The following is an 18978-nucleotide window of genomic DNA, read 5'->3' as shown; positions in this document are numbered from 1 at the left end:
AAACCAAGCACCATATATATATATATATATATATATATATATATACCACTTCGAAGGATAGCTAGTATTGACATTTTCTTTTATATTTTTCAGTCTTAGCAAAGATTGTTGCTAGAAAATGTGAGCATCTAAATGATTCACTTTTAGATGTATTTTGCCTGAATGAAAGTCCTTTCTTCACACAGAGCCTGAATCTAACAATGAATCAGACATGGCAGAGACAGCATTCTGTGGAATAGGACTGACCCTGGGTCTGCTGGGAGTGGGAGTTGGAACTTTCTTCCTCATCAAAGGAAATAACTGCAACTAAAAGAGGTATTATAATGTATGCACCAAACATTGACACAAATGCAATTATGATAAATATGTGACTAAGGTGCCTAGCCAAAATTCATTACATGTAGTGGTATGCAAACAGAAGAAGCTGTGTTTATGATCAGTCCTGGGAATTTAGTATTCTCCATCCGACTTTGTATTTATGTAATGGGTACTGGAAGGTATAAAAATGAGAAAATATGATAAATCACTCAATAGCACTTACAGTAGGAGCATATAGTAGTATAGGAACATATAGGAACATACTGCATAGTACTGTGGGAACATATGGTATTGTAGCACAGTAGAAGTAGTATGGCAAATGTCATATGCTGTGTACATACATCTGCTGATGCATCTGGACACATCTTCAGTGATGTTCCTGGAATCATCGAGTGTTTCGGGTGTTTCAACATCATACACCCTCCTCCAGGTGACCCAGCCGGGGCTGATCAGACCCCAGCTTGTGTCCAGATGGCTAGCTACTTATGACCCCATGGCTCTCCTCTCTTGAGCCACAGCCATCTTGAAGCCCTCTCTGCTGCATAGGTGGTACTGCGGATGGCTCTCCTCTTCCTCTCTCCCTCGATGCCCAAATTGCTGAAGGCTCTGGCTGAAGAACGGGCTGCGAATCCCCTGCATCCAACCTCCACTGGGAGACACCACGCTCTCCACCCAGCCTGCTGACATTTGCTGACCAGTCCCGCGTACTTGGAGAGCTTCCTTTCAAAGGCCTCTTCCAAGCGATCTTCCCATGGGACTGTCAGCTCCAACAGCACAGCTTGCTTGGTGGACTCAGACACAAGAACAATGTCTGGTTGCAGGGTGGTTGCTGCGATATGGTTGGGGAGCTGCCGTTCAAGGTCCACCAACAGTTGCCAGTCCTGTGCAGAGGTCAGGATGCCTGCAGATGTTCTTCTGGTGGGTTTTGGCTGCTCCCCAGCTCTGACAAAGGCGATGGTCTGCTTGGAGGGTCGGGACCTCTTCGCCCACTCAACCCCTGCGCTGATGGCTTCAGCGATGGTCTTCAGGACCTGATCATGCCTCCATCGGTACCGTCCCTCTCCAAGTGCCTTTGTGCATCAGCTGAGGATGTGCTCCAGGGTTCCTCGCTTGGAGCACAGTGGGCATGCTGGTGACTCTGCTTTGCCCCATGTGTGCAGATTTGATGGGCTTGGAAGCACATCATACACTGCCTGGATGAGAAATTTGATGCGGTGTGGCTCGGCTTTCCAAAGCTCAGCCCAGGTCACTTTCCTTTCGACCGGATTTTCCCATCTAGTCCAAGCCCCCTGTTGCTTCATTGCCACTGCCTTGCAGGTTCTTGTCTCTTCCACTGCTGCTCTCACCTCCTCCTGAACTAGGCGGCGCCTTTCCTTCCCTCTGATGGTGTTCATTTGGGGAGTTGGAAAGGATCCTAGCCCAGCTCGGCCTCGTGTGACCACTCCCACCAGCCTCTTGTGACACAGCCTTGCCTCTGCTTCCTGAACAGCTTCCTGTGCCCTCCGCTTCCTGCCAGTCCTCACTTGGATCCCTGCTTTGGCCACCTTCGGATCACTTGAGTCCCTGTACTGTACCACTTCTCTGGCTCTTGTTACCTTGAATTCCTCCTCCAAGGATTTGAAGGGTAGTTGCAGTTTATTGTGGTGGCCGTAGAGTGCCATGCTGCTCAGGCTCTTTGGCAGCCCCAGCCATCTCCTGAGGTGGTTGCTGACCCTCCTCTCTAAGGTCACGACTGTCGTGATCGGAACTGCATAGACGAGGAGGGGCCACAGGATTCTGGGGAGAATGTCATGCTGATACACCCAGGCTTTGAATTTCCCAGGTAGGCCAGACTTGTCCACAGCCTTCAGCCAGCTATCCAACTCGGTGCAGGTCGACTGGATGGATGTTGTGTCCCTCAGAGAGCTGTCAAAAACCTTCCCTAAGCTCTTGACTGGCTTCTCTGTGATGGTTGGGATGGCTGTGCCTGCAATCTTGAACTGGAACTTGTCCTCCACCTTCCCTTTCCTCAGCACCATTGATCTAGATTTGGCTGGTTTGAAATGCACCCGGGCCCACTCCACCAGCTTTTCGAGCCCCTGCAGAATCCACCGGCAGCCTGGGACTGATTCTGTGGTGACTGTGAGGTCATCCATGAACGCCCTGATGGGTGGTTGCCGTTGAGCGGAATTCATTCTGGGCCCTCTGCACTCCGGTTCAGCAGACTTAGTGAGCATGTTCATAGCTAGGGAGAACAGTGTCACAGAGATAGTGCACCCTGTGATGATGCCGATCTCCACGTTGTGCCAGCTTGATGTAATTGCTCCTGAAGAGACCCTCATCCTGAAGTTGCTGTAGTAATCAGCGATGAGGTCTCTGATTCTGCTGGGGACGTGATGTTTGGTCAGTGTTAGCTGCACCAGCTTGTGTGGAATGGAGACATATGCATTTGCCAGGTCGAGCCACAACACTGACAGGTTGCCCTTGTTCTCTCTGGCCTCCCTGATGAGCTGTGTCACCACACCGGTGTGCTCCAGACAGCCTGGCATCCCTGAAATGCCACCCTTCTGGACTGAAGTGTCAATGTAGGTATTCTTTGCCAGGTAGGTGCACAGCTGCTTGGAAACGGCGCTGAAGAAGACCTTCGCCTCGACGCACAGCAGGGAGATGATGGAACTGGTCTATCTGGGTGGAGTTTTCCTCCTTTGGGATCCACACCCCTTCAGCCACTCACCACTGTTCTGGGATCTTCCCCCTTCTCCAGAAGACTCGCAGGATCTTCCACAGACGCAGCAGGAGTTTGGGACAGTTCTTGTACACTTTGTACGAGGTGCTACTTGGTCCTGGAGCAGAGCTTGCCCTTGCTTTGCGGACTACCTCTCTGACTTCCTTTAGCTGCAGCTCCGACATGTCGAACTGCACATCCGGTTCAGGGGGGTCTATTAAGATGTTGCACTCTCCCAACTCCTGCTCTCTTTCAGGGTCTCTGTATGTCTTCTTCAGATTTTGGTCTATGTGTTCCTGCGAGCAGGCCAGTTTCCCACTGCGCTTCTGCCCCAGCAGCTCCTTGGTGAACTTGAAGGGGTTGGCAATAAAGGCAGCGCATTTTCTGGCCATTTCGCGACGCCGCCTCCGATGCCACTCTGCCCGGCGGAGGACTCTGATCTTCTTCCGTAGGATGCACATCAGCTGGGCCAAGCTCTCCTGCCTTCTTGTACTGGGACTTCAGCGCTTTCATCTCCTGCCTGATGTTGTGGATCCTCACCGCTCTTTGATTCTTTGAGTAAGCTGTTCTGGAGCTTTTCTTCTCCTCTTCTCCAAACCGTTCAGCTGCTGACAATGATTGTTGTCATGGCTTGTAGCTTCCTATCGGCCTCTCCCTTCACCGTTGCCTCCATATAAGCCTAATGTTTATCAATACTATAAATATCACTGGTTATAGTTTAGTCTGGATAATCGCAGAGCTCTTGCCATTTCTAATAATAATCCCATAAACATATTTCATACCTGTAGAATAACTCACTGTCAGAGTGAAATTTACTTTGAACAATTTCAAAAGAGATTAAAGAGATTAACCCTAATTAAGAGTAACCACAATGCTCTTCTTCTTTTACTTTAAATTATAATTATCTGTGGATTATCAAATAATTATCAAAAATTGTGGAAGGAACATAGCTACATAGGGGGAGCCCATCCTCTTCTGACCTGCCTGGTATAAAGTCAAGGTAGAATGGATAGTAAAGGAAATGTAATAAGTGTGCATCCATCGTGAAAAAACCTCCCGGTCTCACTACAGACAGTACAGATAAAGGTTAGAATCAATCACGTAAGTGCCCACAGCTGTGACTGCCGGCCGGCCATATCTTCGCCTGCAGCCGGCACCACAACCATGCCGCCCCCTCACAGGATCCATTACAGCAAATAGTTCAATGGTTTGAGCAGGTTACTGTTGAGGTATTAAACTTGCTGGTAAAGTAGAAGGTCCAAATGAAGGAATGTATTATGCAGTTCAGAGGGGCATAGTGATGTACCAGGAGCTCTACGTTGTGTCAAAGGTGCTATGTTAGAATTCCATGCAGTCAGGTACTAGGCCAAATGAGTGCATGGTGTGAATGCAAGTCTGTGAGAGAAACCAAGGGAAACCATCGCAGCTTCTATTAAAATTTTGCTGCCAAGTACCGCTGCAAGCAGTAAGAGGCAAGTTTCAAACCATTAAAGCAAGAGGATTATTTTATGGATTTCAAGGCAGAAGATGTGGTGATAATGGTAAAGAAAGAGTTTTTGGTGGTAATAAAGGTTTTAATGGCAGTTGTAAAAGTAGTTACAACCACCCTTGCAAATTGGATTTGTGGAATTAATTAACTGTTTGATATCTCCACCTTCCTCACACTCTCCATACTATTTTTTTTTTGTCTTTCAAAATTATTGAGTGAGTAGAGACAGGCCGAAGAAGAAATTATGCAGATTTTCACACTGTAAAGCAGCTTCAGTTTTATTGATCTTTTAAGAAAAAAGAAGTGAAGTGGGCTTTTGTTTGGTGTTCATCAGCAAAGCTTTTTGACATTTTCGATTTCAGATAAAACCAGCTGTGGGTGGTTAGTACCACACTGTGCTCAAGGTACAATATAAGGCCAAAGGTATGTGGACACCTGACATCCAACATCTCATCAAAATTATGGATATTAATATGGAGTAGGTCCACCCTTTGCTGCTATAACAGCCTCCACTCTTCTGGGAAGGCTTTATACTAGATGTTGGAGCATTGCTACAGGGATTTGCTTCCATTGAGCCAGAAGAGCAATAGTGAGGTTGGGTACTGATTGGGAAATTAGGCCTGGCTCACAGTTGGCTTTCATATTGATCCCAAAGGTACTGGATGGGGTTAAGGTCAGGCTAGGCTAGGTCTTTGTGCAGGCTAGGTAAGTTCTTCCGCACCATTCTCGACAAAACAATTTCTATATGGACCTTACTGTGTGCATGTGGGCATGCTGAAACAGGAAAGGGCCTTCCCCAAACTGTTACCACAAAGTTGGAAGCACAGAATAGTCTTAAATGTCATTGCATTAAGAGTTGTCCTCACTGGAACTAAGGGGCCTAGCCCAAACCATGAAAAACAGCCCCAGACCAAGGGGTGCCCACATACTCTTGGTCATATAGTGTATGTCTTTAAGCATCATATTTGTTTTTTTACTGCCATATGGATTACATTTTTGTACAATGGAAATGTGATATTCCATCAGCAGTTATAGAGGCTAGCTGTACGTTTAAGAATGAAACTTTTTTGATAGATGAAATAAGCGAATAATAAGCAAAACATTAAGAAAGACAGAGAAACACTGCATTCACTAGTGTCACCAAATAATCATGAGCCTGTCTTACATTTTATGTTTCAGACCCTTTAAAACAAATTCCTTTTAAGTGATCTGGCAAATCCTGTCAGCCTATCTGACTAAATACTACTATTGCACATAAGCAACAAGTCAATAGATGTAAGCTAGTACTAACAGGCAAACACAGTACATTGAAGGGAGGTAAGAAGTCCCTTTTTAAAATCCTTCAAATATATAGGAGGGACCAGGGATAATTTGCTCCCTCTGCCTACTATACTTTACTCCCAAAAGTACATTCTTTTTTATGGGCTTTTTCAGCTTTATTGGATAGGATAGTGAGGAGAGACAGGAAGAACGGGGATGAGTGGGAGAGACATGCGAAAATGTTGTGCGGTCGGATGCGAACCGCTGACGTCGTGGCTCGCAATGAGCATGTGGATAGTGCTCTACAGGCTACGCCATGAGACACCCCCCAGAAGTACATTCTACACAGATTCTACATGCTCAATACTAACAATTCAGTCTTCCGAACTTCTCTAATATTCTCAATGCCCAAGTAGTTTTCTTATTGTGCACTCTCCTTTACACACTTTCTTCCCACTTAAAACCCAGGGCTTTTTATAAGAATCCCCCGTCTTAAATAAACTCCATTATCTCCTAAATGATATACTGTATAGTACACACATGGTTCAAAGCTTGAAAAAATGTATACCAAAAGAGCATTATATGAAAGAGCATATTTGTACCAAAAAGACTAAATCCCCTGATCCTATGGGAGTCTCACTCTGTAAATATACTGGACATATTTATTCTGGAAACCAAAAAAGAAATACAAAAATTGTTTTGTATTTTCTTTATTCTGTAGGGATTATATGTACTTCTGATACCGGGCAGAACCAGATTCCTTTTTTCAATTGTAACCCAGGATGTATACAACACCAGGTTAAAAGTGGAGTGGATTGAACAAGGCAGTAAAATCTGAGATGCGTTTTCAAAGAAGTCGGCCCAAATCTCTCCAAATAGCACCAAACGTCTCCAAATTGGATTATTGTATATATATTTTTTCCCAGCCATATTCCACTTCTAGAAGCTAATTCCATTGATGGTTGTACCCTCTGGAACAAAATGCTGTCCTTTTGGAGAGATTATGTACAAAATGTGTTCATGGTTAGTTATCACTCCAACTAAATTAACTTAAAAACAACCAAACCTCTTGGTTTTACCTTACTGAGTAATCTAAATTCAGCTGCCATACTTCTGTAAAACAGGCTTGTAACAGTAAACCTCCTGATGACAACAGAGTGAGGGCTTACAAGGAGGAAAATGACAAAAATATATAATCGAATCATAAACAAATTAAAATAATATTGTGCCCTTTATCACTACTGCAGTGTCTTTTTGCAGATAAACAAACAAAGCTCAGATAAGCAACTGATAAAGTGTGCGCTAAGCTTCCATTCATGCATTCATTCCATTCCGATGCAAAAACGTGAAGTGAGTCAGTACAGTAGAATAGCAAAGCCGTAGTTTCACCTAGAATGAAGTCGTAAACTGCGTTCGAAATCTACACTGAGCTTGAAGAACACGACACTGTATGATTACTGTAACGTATATGGGGTTTCCAAGCAGGGGCAAAAGTCAAGACCCGCTTAGAGAGGGTCAATTTTTTCAGGTAGTACAGTAGCTTGCTTTTAGGCTATTTACTTGGCACTGGAATGTCTAATTCAAATTATTTTTTCACTGTTTGTAAGGTAAGAAGTTTTTTTTTAGAAAAACTGCACTTTTCGCATTTGAAATTCTATTTGCGTACATAGAAAAGTTTGTGTTCAAATCCTCCTGAAAAGGTTTTTGGTTTAATGGAAATAATGCAGAATGCATGGTGACATTTGCTTGCTAAACAATTGTTTATCCCCTAGAGTGACATCAGCCAACTGAATTGAAACTAATTAAATAATGTATACATGGACATGAATCATTGATCAGCCCTGTATTCTGTGGCAAACTATAGCGTAAGCTGTGCTTTTGACTGCATGCTACAATTGATTAAAATTCTAGTTTACCTTTCATTTTAGAATCTATTGCCATTGAGTTGTAGTACACAGTCAAAATGCTTGTAGTATTATCAGTCAGGTGTCTTTTTTTTCTTTTTTTGCTTTCCAAAACAGGAGATTTTAGGGTCTTAACTCTGGAGAATCACTACTAGTAATTCTCCGTTAATAATTCTCAATTAATAATTTTATCCATTATAACATGCGCTAAATTTTTGCAATGCAATATAACTGGATAAAGGAATCCGTGCAAACCCACATTTTCATAAATGCACTGCCTTGATTAATTTCAAAAGTACCACAGGACACCACTTGCTAAATATATCACTCAGTATATTTTGCAAATGAGTTTAATGTAAATGTTAAACATTGGTTGGTTCACATGAATTATGATAAGTCTTTAAAAAATTTTTTTTTTCATTTTGTCCAGGTCTTCATGAAGACTCAAGATCAAGACATGGAGAAGACTCGTGAACTCATGATCAGTTTCTTCAGTGTGTTAAAATAAATTTCCTTCATGTTGTAAATACAGATTTCACTATTAATAGCTATTACAAAATACAAATAGTATACTGTATAATTTAGAAAGTGATCAGGCACCTATTTTGCGCTTCACTGATTTATTACAAAAGCCAAAGTAGATAAAGAAGGGAAAAACAGGAGTATTACAGGAAACACTGGTCCTGCCTATATGGCCTATGAATCTAGTATGAATTTAAATGAACTGTATCTGTACCACTTTTTCTAAACTTAGTGGTACAGATATTCCCATTATATTATATCAATATTAAACTAGAGAGTCATTTTTGAGGGAATTCCCAATTGTGGATACACAGTACACTTGTATAAACAGGTAAGAAATCCATATGTAGTGAAATTGTGGTCAATCAGTTTTTTACTTGATAGCTTAAAAATTATTTTTGGTGGCACTTTAAATGAGGCTTTAAAAATTTCCATGAATCAACTTTTTTGTAAATGTTAGGTGCTAATGTTCTTACTGTTAAATCATAAATAAAAAGTTTACACCCATTGACATTTTCATGTTATTGGATGTTTTCTTGTACTAGTGCATGTTACAAAACATTTGTCAAAATACACCAGGAATTTATTGAATGTTCTGATCAGATTTTAAGGGGTTGATATCTGCTTTATGACCAACATAAATATATAGAAAATGCATTTCTATCACACCATAAATCTTTAATTAAAGATGTTTTACCATTCTCAAACTCAACTGTCACTGTCAGTTTTACACTTAACAACAGTATTTACAATGTATTTCACCCAACATTTATGTATCATTCCATAAAAAATTTGATAAGAACATAGCTATTAAACTGAAGTTTTTGAGTTGAACTAATTCCAGAGTATTACTTCTCTATCAATAACCTGATTTACTGGATGTGGGGACCCCCCATGACAAACAAGGGACCCCCATAAAAAAGAGAAAATTACGCTTGGGGGGAGGGGGGGGCATCCCATATTGTGTTATGGTTGCAATAAAAATAATGCAAATAAATTAACAATCCCTTTTGGGGCACAGCATAGCGCTTCTTATTTAGCCTGTAGCAGGAATAAATTTGTGAAACGTGCCATTCTGTGTTACACCAGTACTTCTACCAGTGCGGTCACAATCAGATTGACAGATCAGGCTCTCTCTGCATGGACAACAGATGCTGACCAATCAGAACTCTCCCAGGCAAAACAGTCACAAGCAGGTACAGATACAGAACTCTAGCTCAGTCGTCTCCCGCTCCTCAGTTAACATTATGCGAAAGAAGCTGAAGTATTTAAATGGTAAGAGAATAATGTTTAATAATATAGCATGTGAGCCTGTCATGGTCCTGTGTTTCTGTCTGCGTTTTCCCTGTTGGGCCGCCAGATGGCGGCACTTCTGTTTTGTGTCCTGCTCCCCCTGTGTTAATTGTATGATTGTTTCCAATTGTCCGATCATTGTTTTAAATTGTCTCGTTTTCCCTTCCCTCTCTGTGGCCTGATTGTTCATGGTGCCCTCCTGTGTCTCGTCAGGGTCTGTTCTATTTAAGTTTCCCCCTCCCTTGACTCAGGTGCTGGATCCTTGTGGTTCGTTCTGATTGTTTGTTTGTAAACCATGTGTTCTTGCCTATGCCTTGGTGTTCTGGTGTTTTTGGATTTTTGCATTTTCTTGTTCCTGTGTTTGTAGTTTCCCTTGGTTGTTTGAAGGTCGCCCTGCGAGGCTTTGTGTTCCCTTTTGTTCCCCCCTTTCAAGTAAAGTCTTTTTGTTCTTCCATTTTGGAGTTTTTGCGTTTTTTTCCTCTGCACTTGGGTCCGAACCCCCCACGCAATCCTAACAGAGCCAGCTGTATGAGTACTTGTTAATAGCAGATTAATAAATACTGTTTGGCAGATAAGTCACCCGAAATTGGCATTTAAATGCTGTTTTACAAATATTTTCTTCCCTGGGGAGCATGCCCTCAGACCCCTCCAGCACTGAACTGTCCCCTGGTTGCCAAACTACTCCTACGCTTCAGCTCCATTAAATAGTTTTGTAAGTATTGATATCACACACATTGTAAAAATTATTTTTTATCTCCGACACTGCTGCAGTGTTAAGTATGAATGCACAGAGTTGTGATCTTAGTCAATGTTTTTTTTCCTATAAACTAGTTACTGACATCTATGTAGCTAGATTTGACTAGGAATTTTAGTGTTTTAACAAGTCTGTAAAAAAAAGACATGAACATGCATGTTCAAGTGAGCCAACGTTATACTTAAGGGTGTCCCAATACCGAGTGAGCCAAATTGAGCGAAAGGATCCAAAATTACATTTAAGATAAACTACAAATGCCTTTTGACTAGTCATAATTACAATGTAACCAGTCAGAATGATAATTCAAAATATCTGCAATTATAATCTGACCAGGAAAACGATAATTCTAGATATCTGTAAATACATTTTTACTAGCCTATATGGCAAGCCCACTTAATATTTAATAGCATGACTGGATTCACATTAAAGATATCTGTAATTCATTTATGACTATTCAGTTATCATAGATATCTTCAATTATCATTTTGACTAGTCAAAATGTAGTTGTAGATCTCAAAAACGTGCTCCTTGTTGTAGAAGGTCCTTGCTCTTACTAACGCAGTGACCGCCATGTTACACCAACCTGAACCAGAGTCAAGTGCCTTTTCAATTCAGTCAGAAATATAACTGAAAATATCTAGGAGATCAGTCTCCTTTCAAGATAGCCATAACTTCTTTGTAGATATCTTAAAGAGACATTTGACTGGTAATAATTCAAATTTGAGATATCGCCAAGTATAATAACATATCATACAAATATAAACATTTAAGATGTGATGTTGTTTCATGCTTGTAAACATGCTTGTGTCTTCGCAAAAGGCCAGAATGTAGCAAATTTTGAAATGAAAATGCATCCAGATGTGTTGTATCATGAAAGCAAAGGCACAATTCACATGTGGTAGCTACAGTAATTACCTGAGGTTGTCTAGTAATATCTTTATATATATTTTCAATGTACAAATGCCAAGTTACTCACACATAGCCTACAAAGAACTGTCTGTAAGTCATTAATTCAAATCTAAGCCTGTCATTAAAAGTATTGATATCAAAAGTACGCCACGTTACATGAAACAATATTGGCTATCTTAGCTCAGACAAATTTTAAACAAGCTGTATTCCATAGCAATGCTACCCAATGTTTCCTAAATTGTTTCAAGTAACTTGGCCCAGTGTTTTTTATTCTTACTATCTGACAATGTGCTCAGTTAAACTTTGTGTCACCTCACAGTGTCAAAAAGCAAAAATTGCCTCATGTAAGACATTTAAATTAATTAATGTTTCATTTGGCTCTGATGGCCCAAAGACGGCCCTGAAAAACTCCTTGGTTGCTTTAGCAGTATGTTAGGGGTCATTGTTCTGCTGACTGAAGTGCCATCTGAAGCGTTTTATTATGAGAGTGAGAAATGCGTAGTGACCCTGTAAGAAACGGTTGTGGATTATGGCTATCCTTGTGTGAATTTGTACAGTCTGATGAGCGTGTACCGTTTAGCAGTTTCAGTTTGCTTTATATGTAAAACAGTGGCTGTGACAAAGGGTGCGGTGGCGTAAGTGTAAACGCATCAGAAGCGCAGGTGAAATATGGCTAGTGTATGTACTCACGGATTTGACGGCCATCCAATGAGCCTTGATTGACAAAAGAATCAGCAAGCCCGTAGAATTAGAGCTCCCTAGGTCGCAACTTGTGTACCCTTCTGTCCTGCTCCGTTGTGTGTTATTTCGTGGAGATGCACTTTTAGTGTTTGTAAGGTTTATAAGGCATTTTGATAGGCTTATCCGCAGGTAGGAATCCTCTTCGCTGTTTTGCTAAGCTAGAACCGGAAAACTTGATAGTGGAGAATAGGAGCAGACGCATATGTCCCAGCAGGCTTTGCATATGAGAAAATAACAACAGTGTGAGATAAATTAGGAGAAATGATGAAATTGAGTAGTTGAAACAATATGTTTTTAGCAGAATGGGCATGTAGGTGAAGGTTGACATGATCACAGACTATAGTGCGAAGTAAATGAAGTGACCATGAGCGAGCTTAGTTTCCTTATCGAACGGTATATATAACAATCTGTATAAAGCATTGATCGTTAAAGTGGAGGGTTAAGTAACGTGTGAAATCTATTGCACTGCTTTTGTCATGTTCAGTACTAGTAGTTATAATTATGAGTGAGTCATGAATTTAAATGTAATGTTTTGATGGGGAGTTGCAGAACGTACATACGTAGTAATTGTTTGTATGTGGCTAGATAGAGTACAGGGCGAGGTAACATGAATGTAGAAACGTGGCGTTTGCTGATAAGAAGGTTTTGTAGGGTAGCCAAGTGAAGAAATATAGTTAGTAGAAATGGCACAGTGGTGAACTGGTGTAACTTTTTAAATAAAAGGAATACATTTGCCGTCATGAAATGCATGTGGGTGGCCGTGAGTGAGTTTTGGTAAAGCAAATATAAGCGTAAGAAAACGTTAGTGTAAAAGAGGAAATTATCCGCCTGAAGGCGAGGCGGGATTCAATCCTTCAACCGGAGGTTTACCAGTCTGTGACTTTGTTAGTGCAGCACCATGACATAGCTGTGCAATGCGTGAAATATCATTAGCAAACCTGTCTGTGTTTTTAAAGAACACAGGCCAGTAAGCACAGAAGACCTCCCGTTGAATCCATCTGGCTCTGCAATATTGTAGCCGGTTAATAACTGAACGTGCAGACGGTACGTCATAATGCATAGTGTATACGTTCGGTGAACGGCGGGTAAGATATTGTGCAAAAGCAATAATTGAGAAGTAGCAGACAATTATTAGTGAGGGTAAAAGCAGGTTGAAGAAACATGTTCCTTGGTGGGCTTGAACCCACAACCCCCCGATCCCAAGACTGGGACCTTGCCCACTAGGCCACAGGCAGACTAGCTGTTTAAACTGGAAATGTTTCAGAGTAAAAAGGTATGGGTATTTTGCGTGTGTATGCAAGTTTTTGATTGGGTCGTGTAGGTGAAGATTTGGCTGGTGTCGGTAAAATGTCCAATGGGGAGACATGTTGTTAGTGGGATAGGCGGCAGGAAAAATAAGAATGAGAAGAAGAAGAAGAAGAAGAAGAAGAAGGAGAAAACGAAAAATCCCCTTAGTTTGGGGCTTTATTGTGTGGACATGTGAAGTTGTTTATGAAATCTGTGTTGAAATGGGTCAGAATGTATTTAATGTTTTTAAGGGCTGAGTGTCTGTGGCTATTGTGGTTATTTCTGTGGGGAACCCCTGAAAAGTGCCAAACTCTCGGTGCTGTATAGATATGGGGCATGCCCCCGCCAAGGCGTAACTTGAAAAAAAAGAGTGGGCAGCCCTGATGGGTGCCTCTAGCTAGCGAAAATGGAATGGGGCTATTCGGTCTAGTAAGTACAACTGCAGTGGGGTTGTAATACAAAATCTGCAATAAACCAAAAGCCTAAACCCATGTGCTCTGGCACTGCCCACAGATATTGCCAATCGAGGTGAAAGAAGGCTTTCATTACATCAAGTGAAAAGACACCACATGGTAATTTCTTCTGATCTGCAAAATATATAATATGTTAAAGACGACGGATGTTGTCAGAAGCAGAGCGAGATTTAATAAACCCAGTTTGATCCTGATTTACAAGTTTTGCCATGTGTAGTTCAAGACAGTGTGACAATACCTTAGTGTACAGCGAAACATCTGATCTCATGATGGTAAATAGCTGCTACAAGAGGTCGGGTCCTTGCCCTTTTTCAATAGGAGAGAAATGAGTGCAATGTTAATGCCTCAGAATAACCTGCGGAAACAGCATGGTTAATCATGTCTAGTAAGTAAGGGCCCCACTCAGGCCAAAACGTTAAATAAAATTCTGCTGGTATGCCATCTGACTTCCCCTGCTTTGCATGTCTGAGAGCCTCCTTTAATTGGTACAACGTGACAGGTTTACCTAAATCATGGGCTTCAGAATCAGATAAACAAGGGAAATTAAGTGGCTGAAAGAAGGATGTGAATATGTTGAAATTGTGGGAAAACTCTGAGCAGACTAAATCAGAATAAAAATTATGAAATGTATCATTAATATGTTTTGGGTCTGTCAATAAAGCCCTTTGAGATGACATAATGGCTGAAAGGTTGGCAAATATATCACCCTTACACAACTGTAGAGCTAATTAATGACTTGGTCTGCTTCCATTGAAATAGTAGTACTGTCTAGATCTGTGGATGATCAACTCTGCCCTTTTTCTAAGCAACAGATTGAGCTCCATTTTGACTAGATGCTGGAGTGCAGAAGGAGAAAACTGGTTCATGTGTTCCAGTTCAATAAGCTCAGATTCTAAACTGAATATGTTCTGCAACCTGGTCTCATACAGATGCAGAAGCAATGGAGTCATTTCTGATAAACCCTTCAGTGAATTCTGAAAATAAATCTTCAACAGCCGACCAAACCCTGCATACTGCAGCAGCATAACATTGAATCACTAACGTCTGCATGTTCTTACGACCCGGTTTAAAAACCGACCTGTTACTTCGGTCCCTATCTGCCTATCCAAACCTAACTGAATGTTGGCTACTCTTCAAAGGGTACTGGGCAAGGGGCGGCTCTAAACACGGAACTTTGGACAGTTAGCTGATAGTTAAAAACTAAAAGCGTGAATAGCGTACCCCCTACAGAGTGTTAAATCTCCACCCAGATTAGCTTAAAAAATAATAAAGGAAAAATAACAAAGCAAAATAACAAACTTGTGTCCCGATGGAAGGATCTTTTAGTCCTACCGGGAACACGCTAACTAACCGGAGCACTATAGGCCTACAGCAAGCAAAGGGCAAAACGTAAGTCGAGGTCAAGGACAAGCGTACGGTCAAACATGAAATCCAATAATAAAACAAAGTAGAGGGGCTAGGCAAGAATCGGAATCGAATATGACAGCAAATGGCCAGAAACACAAAATCTTGGGGCAAACAAACCAGAAGGGTTAAGGCAAGAATCAGAGTTTAACTTTAACTAGATACTCCTGATATCAAGAATTCCAATTATAAGAACATCATTGCCTGAATCATCCTGTGGTTAAAGAGTTTGTGTTCTGGTGTGACTACTCCTACTTAAAATTAAATGTCAAGAAAACTAAGGACATGGTTATTGACATTCAGAGAAGTTCACTGCCATCAATGCACTCATTGATAATGAGCTGGTGGAAATCATTGATCAGTCCAAATATCTTGGAACTTTTCTTGACAACAAATGGAGTTTTGAGGCCAATGTGGATGCTGTCTGTCATTGTCTTTCTTACTAAGTTATAGTAATAAGTAATCATTTTAACATTTATCTGTTGTTGTGGGTATTTATTTGTTGTTATTATTGCTATTTATTGTATATTATGCTGCAGAATAAGTCAGGGGAACTGGTTTCTCTTGATTTGCATGGGGTCCTTCCTGTAGTTGTGGGGCAGTTTTACAACAGTTTCTCTTGCTAGACAACACAAGATGTTTGTCTTCTGCCTCTTGATCTTCCAGGCCTTCTCTTGTAAACATTACTACCCATCAGCATGAACCTTCTGAGTGTGTACTGAACAATGCACCTCGAAATCTTCAGCTTCTTTGCAATTTCTTTGCAAATTTCTCAATTTCTCGAAATAACCTTCTTGCCACAATGTTTACTTGGCCCCACACATCTAAGCCTAACTCCTTTTTCTTTCCCATATTCCTTGCAACTGTAGTCCATATTTTACTTGCACTAGAGGCTACAGGCATTAGGCTACCTGGGATGAGGTAGATTTCACTCAATTTAAATATCCCTCCACTTCCCTCCCAGTTCTCCACCTCCCACATTGTAAAATGATTGGATAGACTTCCAATATTAATTTAATTGTAATTAAAGCCAAAGGAGGCTATTTTTCAGGAAAGTTGTGTCTAAGATTATTATTGTTGTTATTATTGTTACATAAAAGTCATATTTTTGTGTTATTGTAGGTAGAAATTGACTTTGTACTTCGGTTTGTCATTCAATAAATGTGTTAATATTAACTGAATTTTTCACTACCAAGTATTTTTTTAAACCACAGGTGGCCTAATACTTTTGGCCTGGGCTGTATGCATAATACAATTAAGCAATTAACATCCTATCATGCTCTGTGGTATGTATAAAAATGCTGAGCAGGCCCAGATGACCTCGATTTTGGATCAAGATGGCAAGAGGGAAAGATCCAAGTGACTTTGAAAGAGGGTTCATTGGGGCATGGATGGCACAAAGACTGCTCCAGTGTTTCAAATGGAACAGTGAATGTTTCTCATTATTCAGTTTCTTTTTTTCTTTTTCTTATTTCAGTCTCCGGGATGAATACACACCGTTAGGAAAAGTCAGTGAATGCGGATGATGTAGCTTGCTAGTAACTAAATGAAAAAAAAATCCTAAACTCCGAAATATCTCAGAAAAATGTAAAGGATAAATTGAGGATACTTTTGTTATAAGAATGCTGTGATTTATGGTATCGAATGGTTTTTAAGGTCCAGAAAACCTGCCCCCACCTTTATCTATTGAATATTTTAGTTTTTCCAAAAGGACACAAGTTGCACTGACATTAGCCTAGTATAATTCGGGCGAAATCCAAATGGCAGAAGGTGTAAAATTTGGTTTGTTTCTAAATAACCCATACATTGCATGTCGACAACCATCTCCAGTACTTCGGATAAATCAGGGAGAATAGTGATTGGTCTGTAATATAGTTGCTTGATCAGCTGCTCCAGACTTAAAAACAGATATGTCACTCTTGCTCATTTCCATCCTTCGGGGAAATTCTGTCTTACAATAGCTGCATTTATTAAGTGAGTGAGAAGTGATACTAAAATATCACGATGCTCTTTAAAAATGAAATGGATATACAAACATTACAGTAAATCACTTTCAAGGGAAAATTACGTTACCTAGCAACACATTACATTTCTTTGTCGCCAGTTTGGATTGGTGCACTGCGTAATTTCCTTTGCTCTATACTGGCAAGTCAATTTTTTAATCATCACTGTATTTCAGTCAGCGAACTGTACACTTCTGCCTTGAAGACTAGATATGGCCACGTTAAATTCCTTGTGTATTCTTGATCTGCTTTTATTTACTTTACTGCTTGGAACTGGTACGTACATTAAACGGCATATTATTATTATTATTATTGTTGTTGTTGTTGTTGTTGTTGTTGTTGTTGTTGTTGTTGTTGTTGTCTATTCAGAATGTTATACAGAAATCATATTGCTACGCGAGCATATGTTAAATTCGTATTATGGTCGTATTACATATGTTAAGAAATATGCGCATTGTGTGTGGGTGTGCGTGTAGGCTATGTAGGCTAAGGTTACCCACACTTTTTTGGCTTGCGGTATACTTTTCCAATGGCCAGCACAAAGTGGAATTGATTCCAAACTCCCCGGTAAATTTCTCAGTTAATTAATTAATTACTCGAACCGTACAAAGCCCATCGCCAACTAACCAAACTATAAAATAGATAAATAGCAAACTGAGCGTAGCTTTTCACTATGATGTAGCATATCGACACTAAATAAATAAATCATTGGACAGGGGTTGCGCGTATTATTAAGTTGGCGGTGACAAACACAATATTATATCGATTCTCAAAACCACTGTATCGCCATACACACAAAGCGGCAGCGACACTGGTGTGGAACTTAGGCGCTGGAACGTCAGCTGTGGAACTTATTAGACAGACAACAGTGACTGGAGATCAATGTAGTTTTTACAAAACAGTTCAGTGAACGGGTAATTTCCAGACAGATGAAATTAAATGTCTCCCATTGTATTAGATAATAATTGCCTAGGTTGTCAAGATTCAGTACCATTGCTTGCAACCCGTTATGAATCCGTGTGCGGCAGTGTAGCACAGTTGTGCAAGGTACTTAACCTGCATTGCTTAAATATCCAGCTGCATAAATGGATACAATGTAAAATACTACGATGAAAGTTGTGTAAGTCGCTATGGATAAGAGCTTCTGCTAAATGCCTGTAATGTAATGATTTTGACAATTCAAAGAAAATAAACAGGCTGAATAAACTGTTTTATGTATAATTAAACTCAAAAAACGTTTTCAATGTGTCAAAAAAAGTTACTCACTGATACGAAGCACTGTCTATAAGCCATTAATTCCAATTTGTGAAATCTTGGTAAATTAATATCAAATTGAGGCCAAATTAAAACAAACAATCCTGCCTATCTTAGCTCACACAAATTAAATTAAACAAGTTTTATTACAAAGCAATGCTTTGTTTCCAAAATAATTTAAGGTGACTTGGCCTCGTGTTTTTCATCTTAATGTGAATGTTTATGTCACATGAAAGTGTCAAATGCAGATAATTTATAGTGGAAACAATGTGCAATTCAGCTGTGTTACACCTAAAAAATTTTTTAATGACAACACTATATGTTTTAACAGTTGTCTGCATCCAGTGCTTCGGGTGTATGAAAAGCACATTCAGACCAAGGGTTGCCCAGATACTTTTGGTCATATAGTGTCCATGCATTCTAGCTCAAAGAAACACAAACACATGGATTCAGTCATTTTTCCTTTACCACAAATGACAAATTGCCTAAATGTAAGTGTTTGTCATATTTTTGCATGGAGGTGTTTTTAATGGGGTATTGTATACATGATGTCGGTGAAGGATCTATGGACCTAGCTAACATAAATTTAGAAACGTGCTGTTTGCAAGGTAGCAACTGTAGCCTGGTTAAAAAGTAGTTAACAGTAGAAACACCACATCCATC

General features: G+C 40.4%; 2 protein-coding genes, 1 long non-coding RNA gene and 1 pseudogene across 4 annotated transcripts in view; 2 read left to right on the top strand and 2 right to left on the bottom strand.

Annotated features, from left to right (window-relative positions):
* The window catches only part of LOC118231298 (H-2 class II histocompatibility antigen, A-U alpha chain-like), a 20973-nt gene extending 12263 nt beyond the window's left edge, over window positions 1-8710 (top strand). Inside the window, exons 4-5 of one of the 2 annotated variants that reach the window (XM_035425000.1) lie at window positions 186-311; window positions 8104-8710. In XM_035425000.1, the coding sequence (XP_035280891.1) occupies window positions 186-310 (125 nt within the window). In that variant the 3' untranslated portion in view covers window position 311; window positions 8104-8710. Of the gene's footprint in view, window positions 1-185; window positions 316-8103 lie in introns of both variants that reach the window. The other variant, XM_035424992.1, reaches the window with a different exon arrangement.
* Window positions 798-3720, bottom strand: LOC118229511 (annotated as a pseudogene).
* Window positions 6554-18978, bottom strand: part of LOC118231342 — a 17716-nt gene continuing 5291 nt past the window's right edge. Inside the window, exon 3 of the long non-coding RNA XR_004766042.1 lies at window positions 6554-6640. This is a non-coding gene — a long non-coding RNA (uncharacterized LOC118231342). The remainder of the gene's footprint in view (window positions 6641-18978) is intronic.
* LOC118231311 (H-2 class II histocompatibility antigen, E-S beta chain-like) overlaps window positions 17183-18978 on the top strand; it is a 14125-nt gene continuing 12329 nt past the window's right edge. The window contains exon 1 of the mRNA XM_035425009.1: window positions 17183-17337. Coding sequence (XP_035280900.1) covers window positions 17274-17337 — 64 coding nt within the window. The 5' untranslated portion in view covers window positions 17183-17273. The remainder of the gene's footprint in view (window positions 17338-18978) is intronic.

The sequence above is a fragment of the Anguilla anguilla genome, chromosome 1, assembly GCF_013347855.1.
Source record: "Anguilla anguilla isolate fAngAng1 chromosome 1, fAngAng1.pri, whole genome shotgun sequence".
NCBI lineage: Eukaryota > Metazoa > Chordata > Actinopteri > Anguilliformes > Anguillidae > Anguilla > Anguilla anguilla.
The sequence above is the reverse complement of the archived record's forward strand: the minus strand, read 5'-3'. Positions and strand labels throughout refer to the sequence as shown.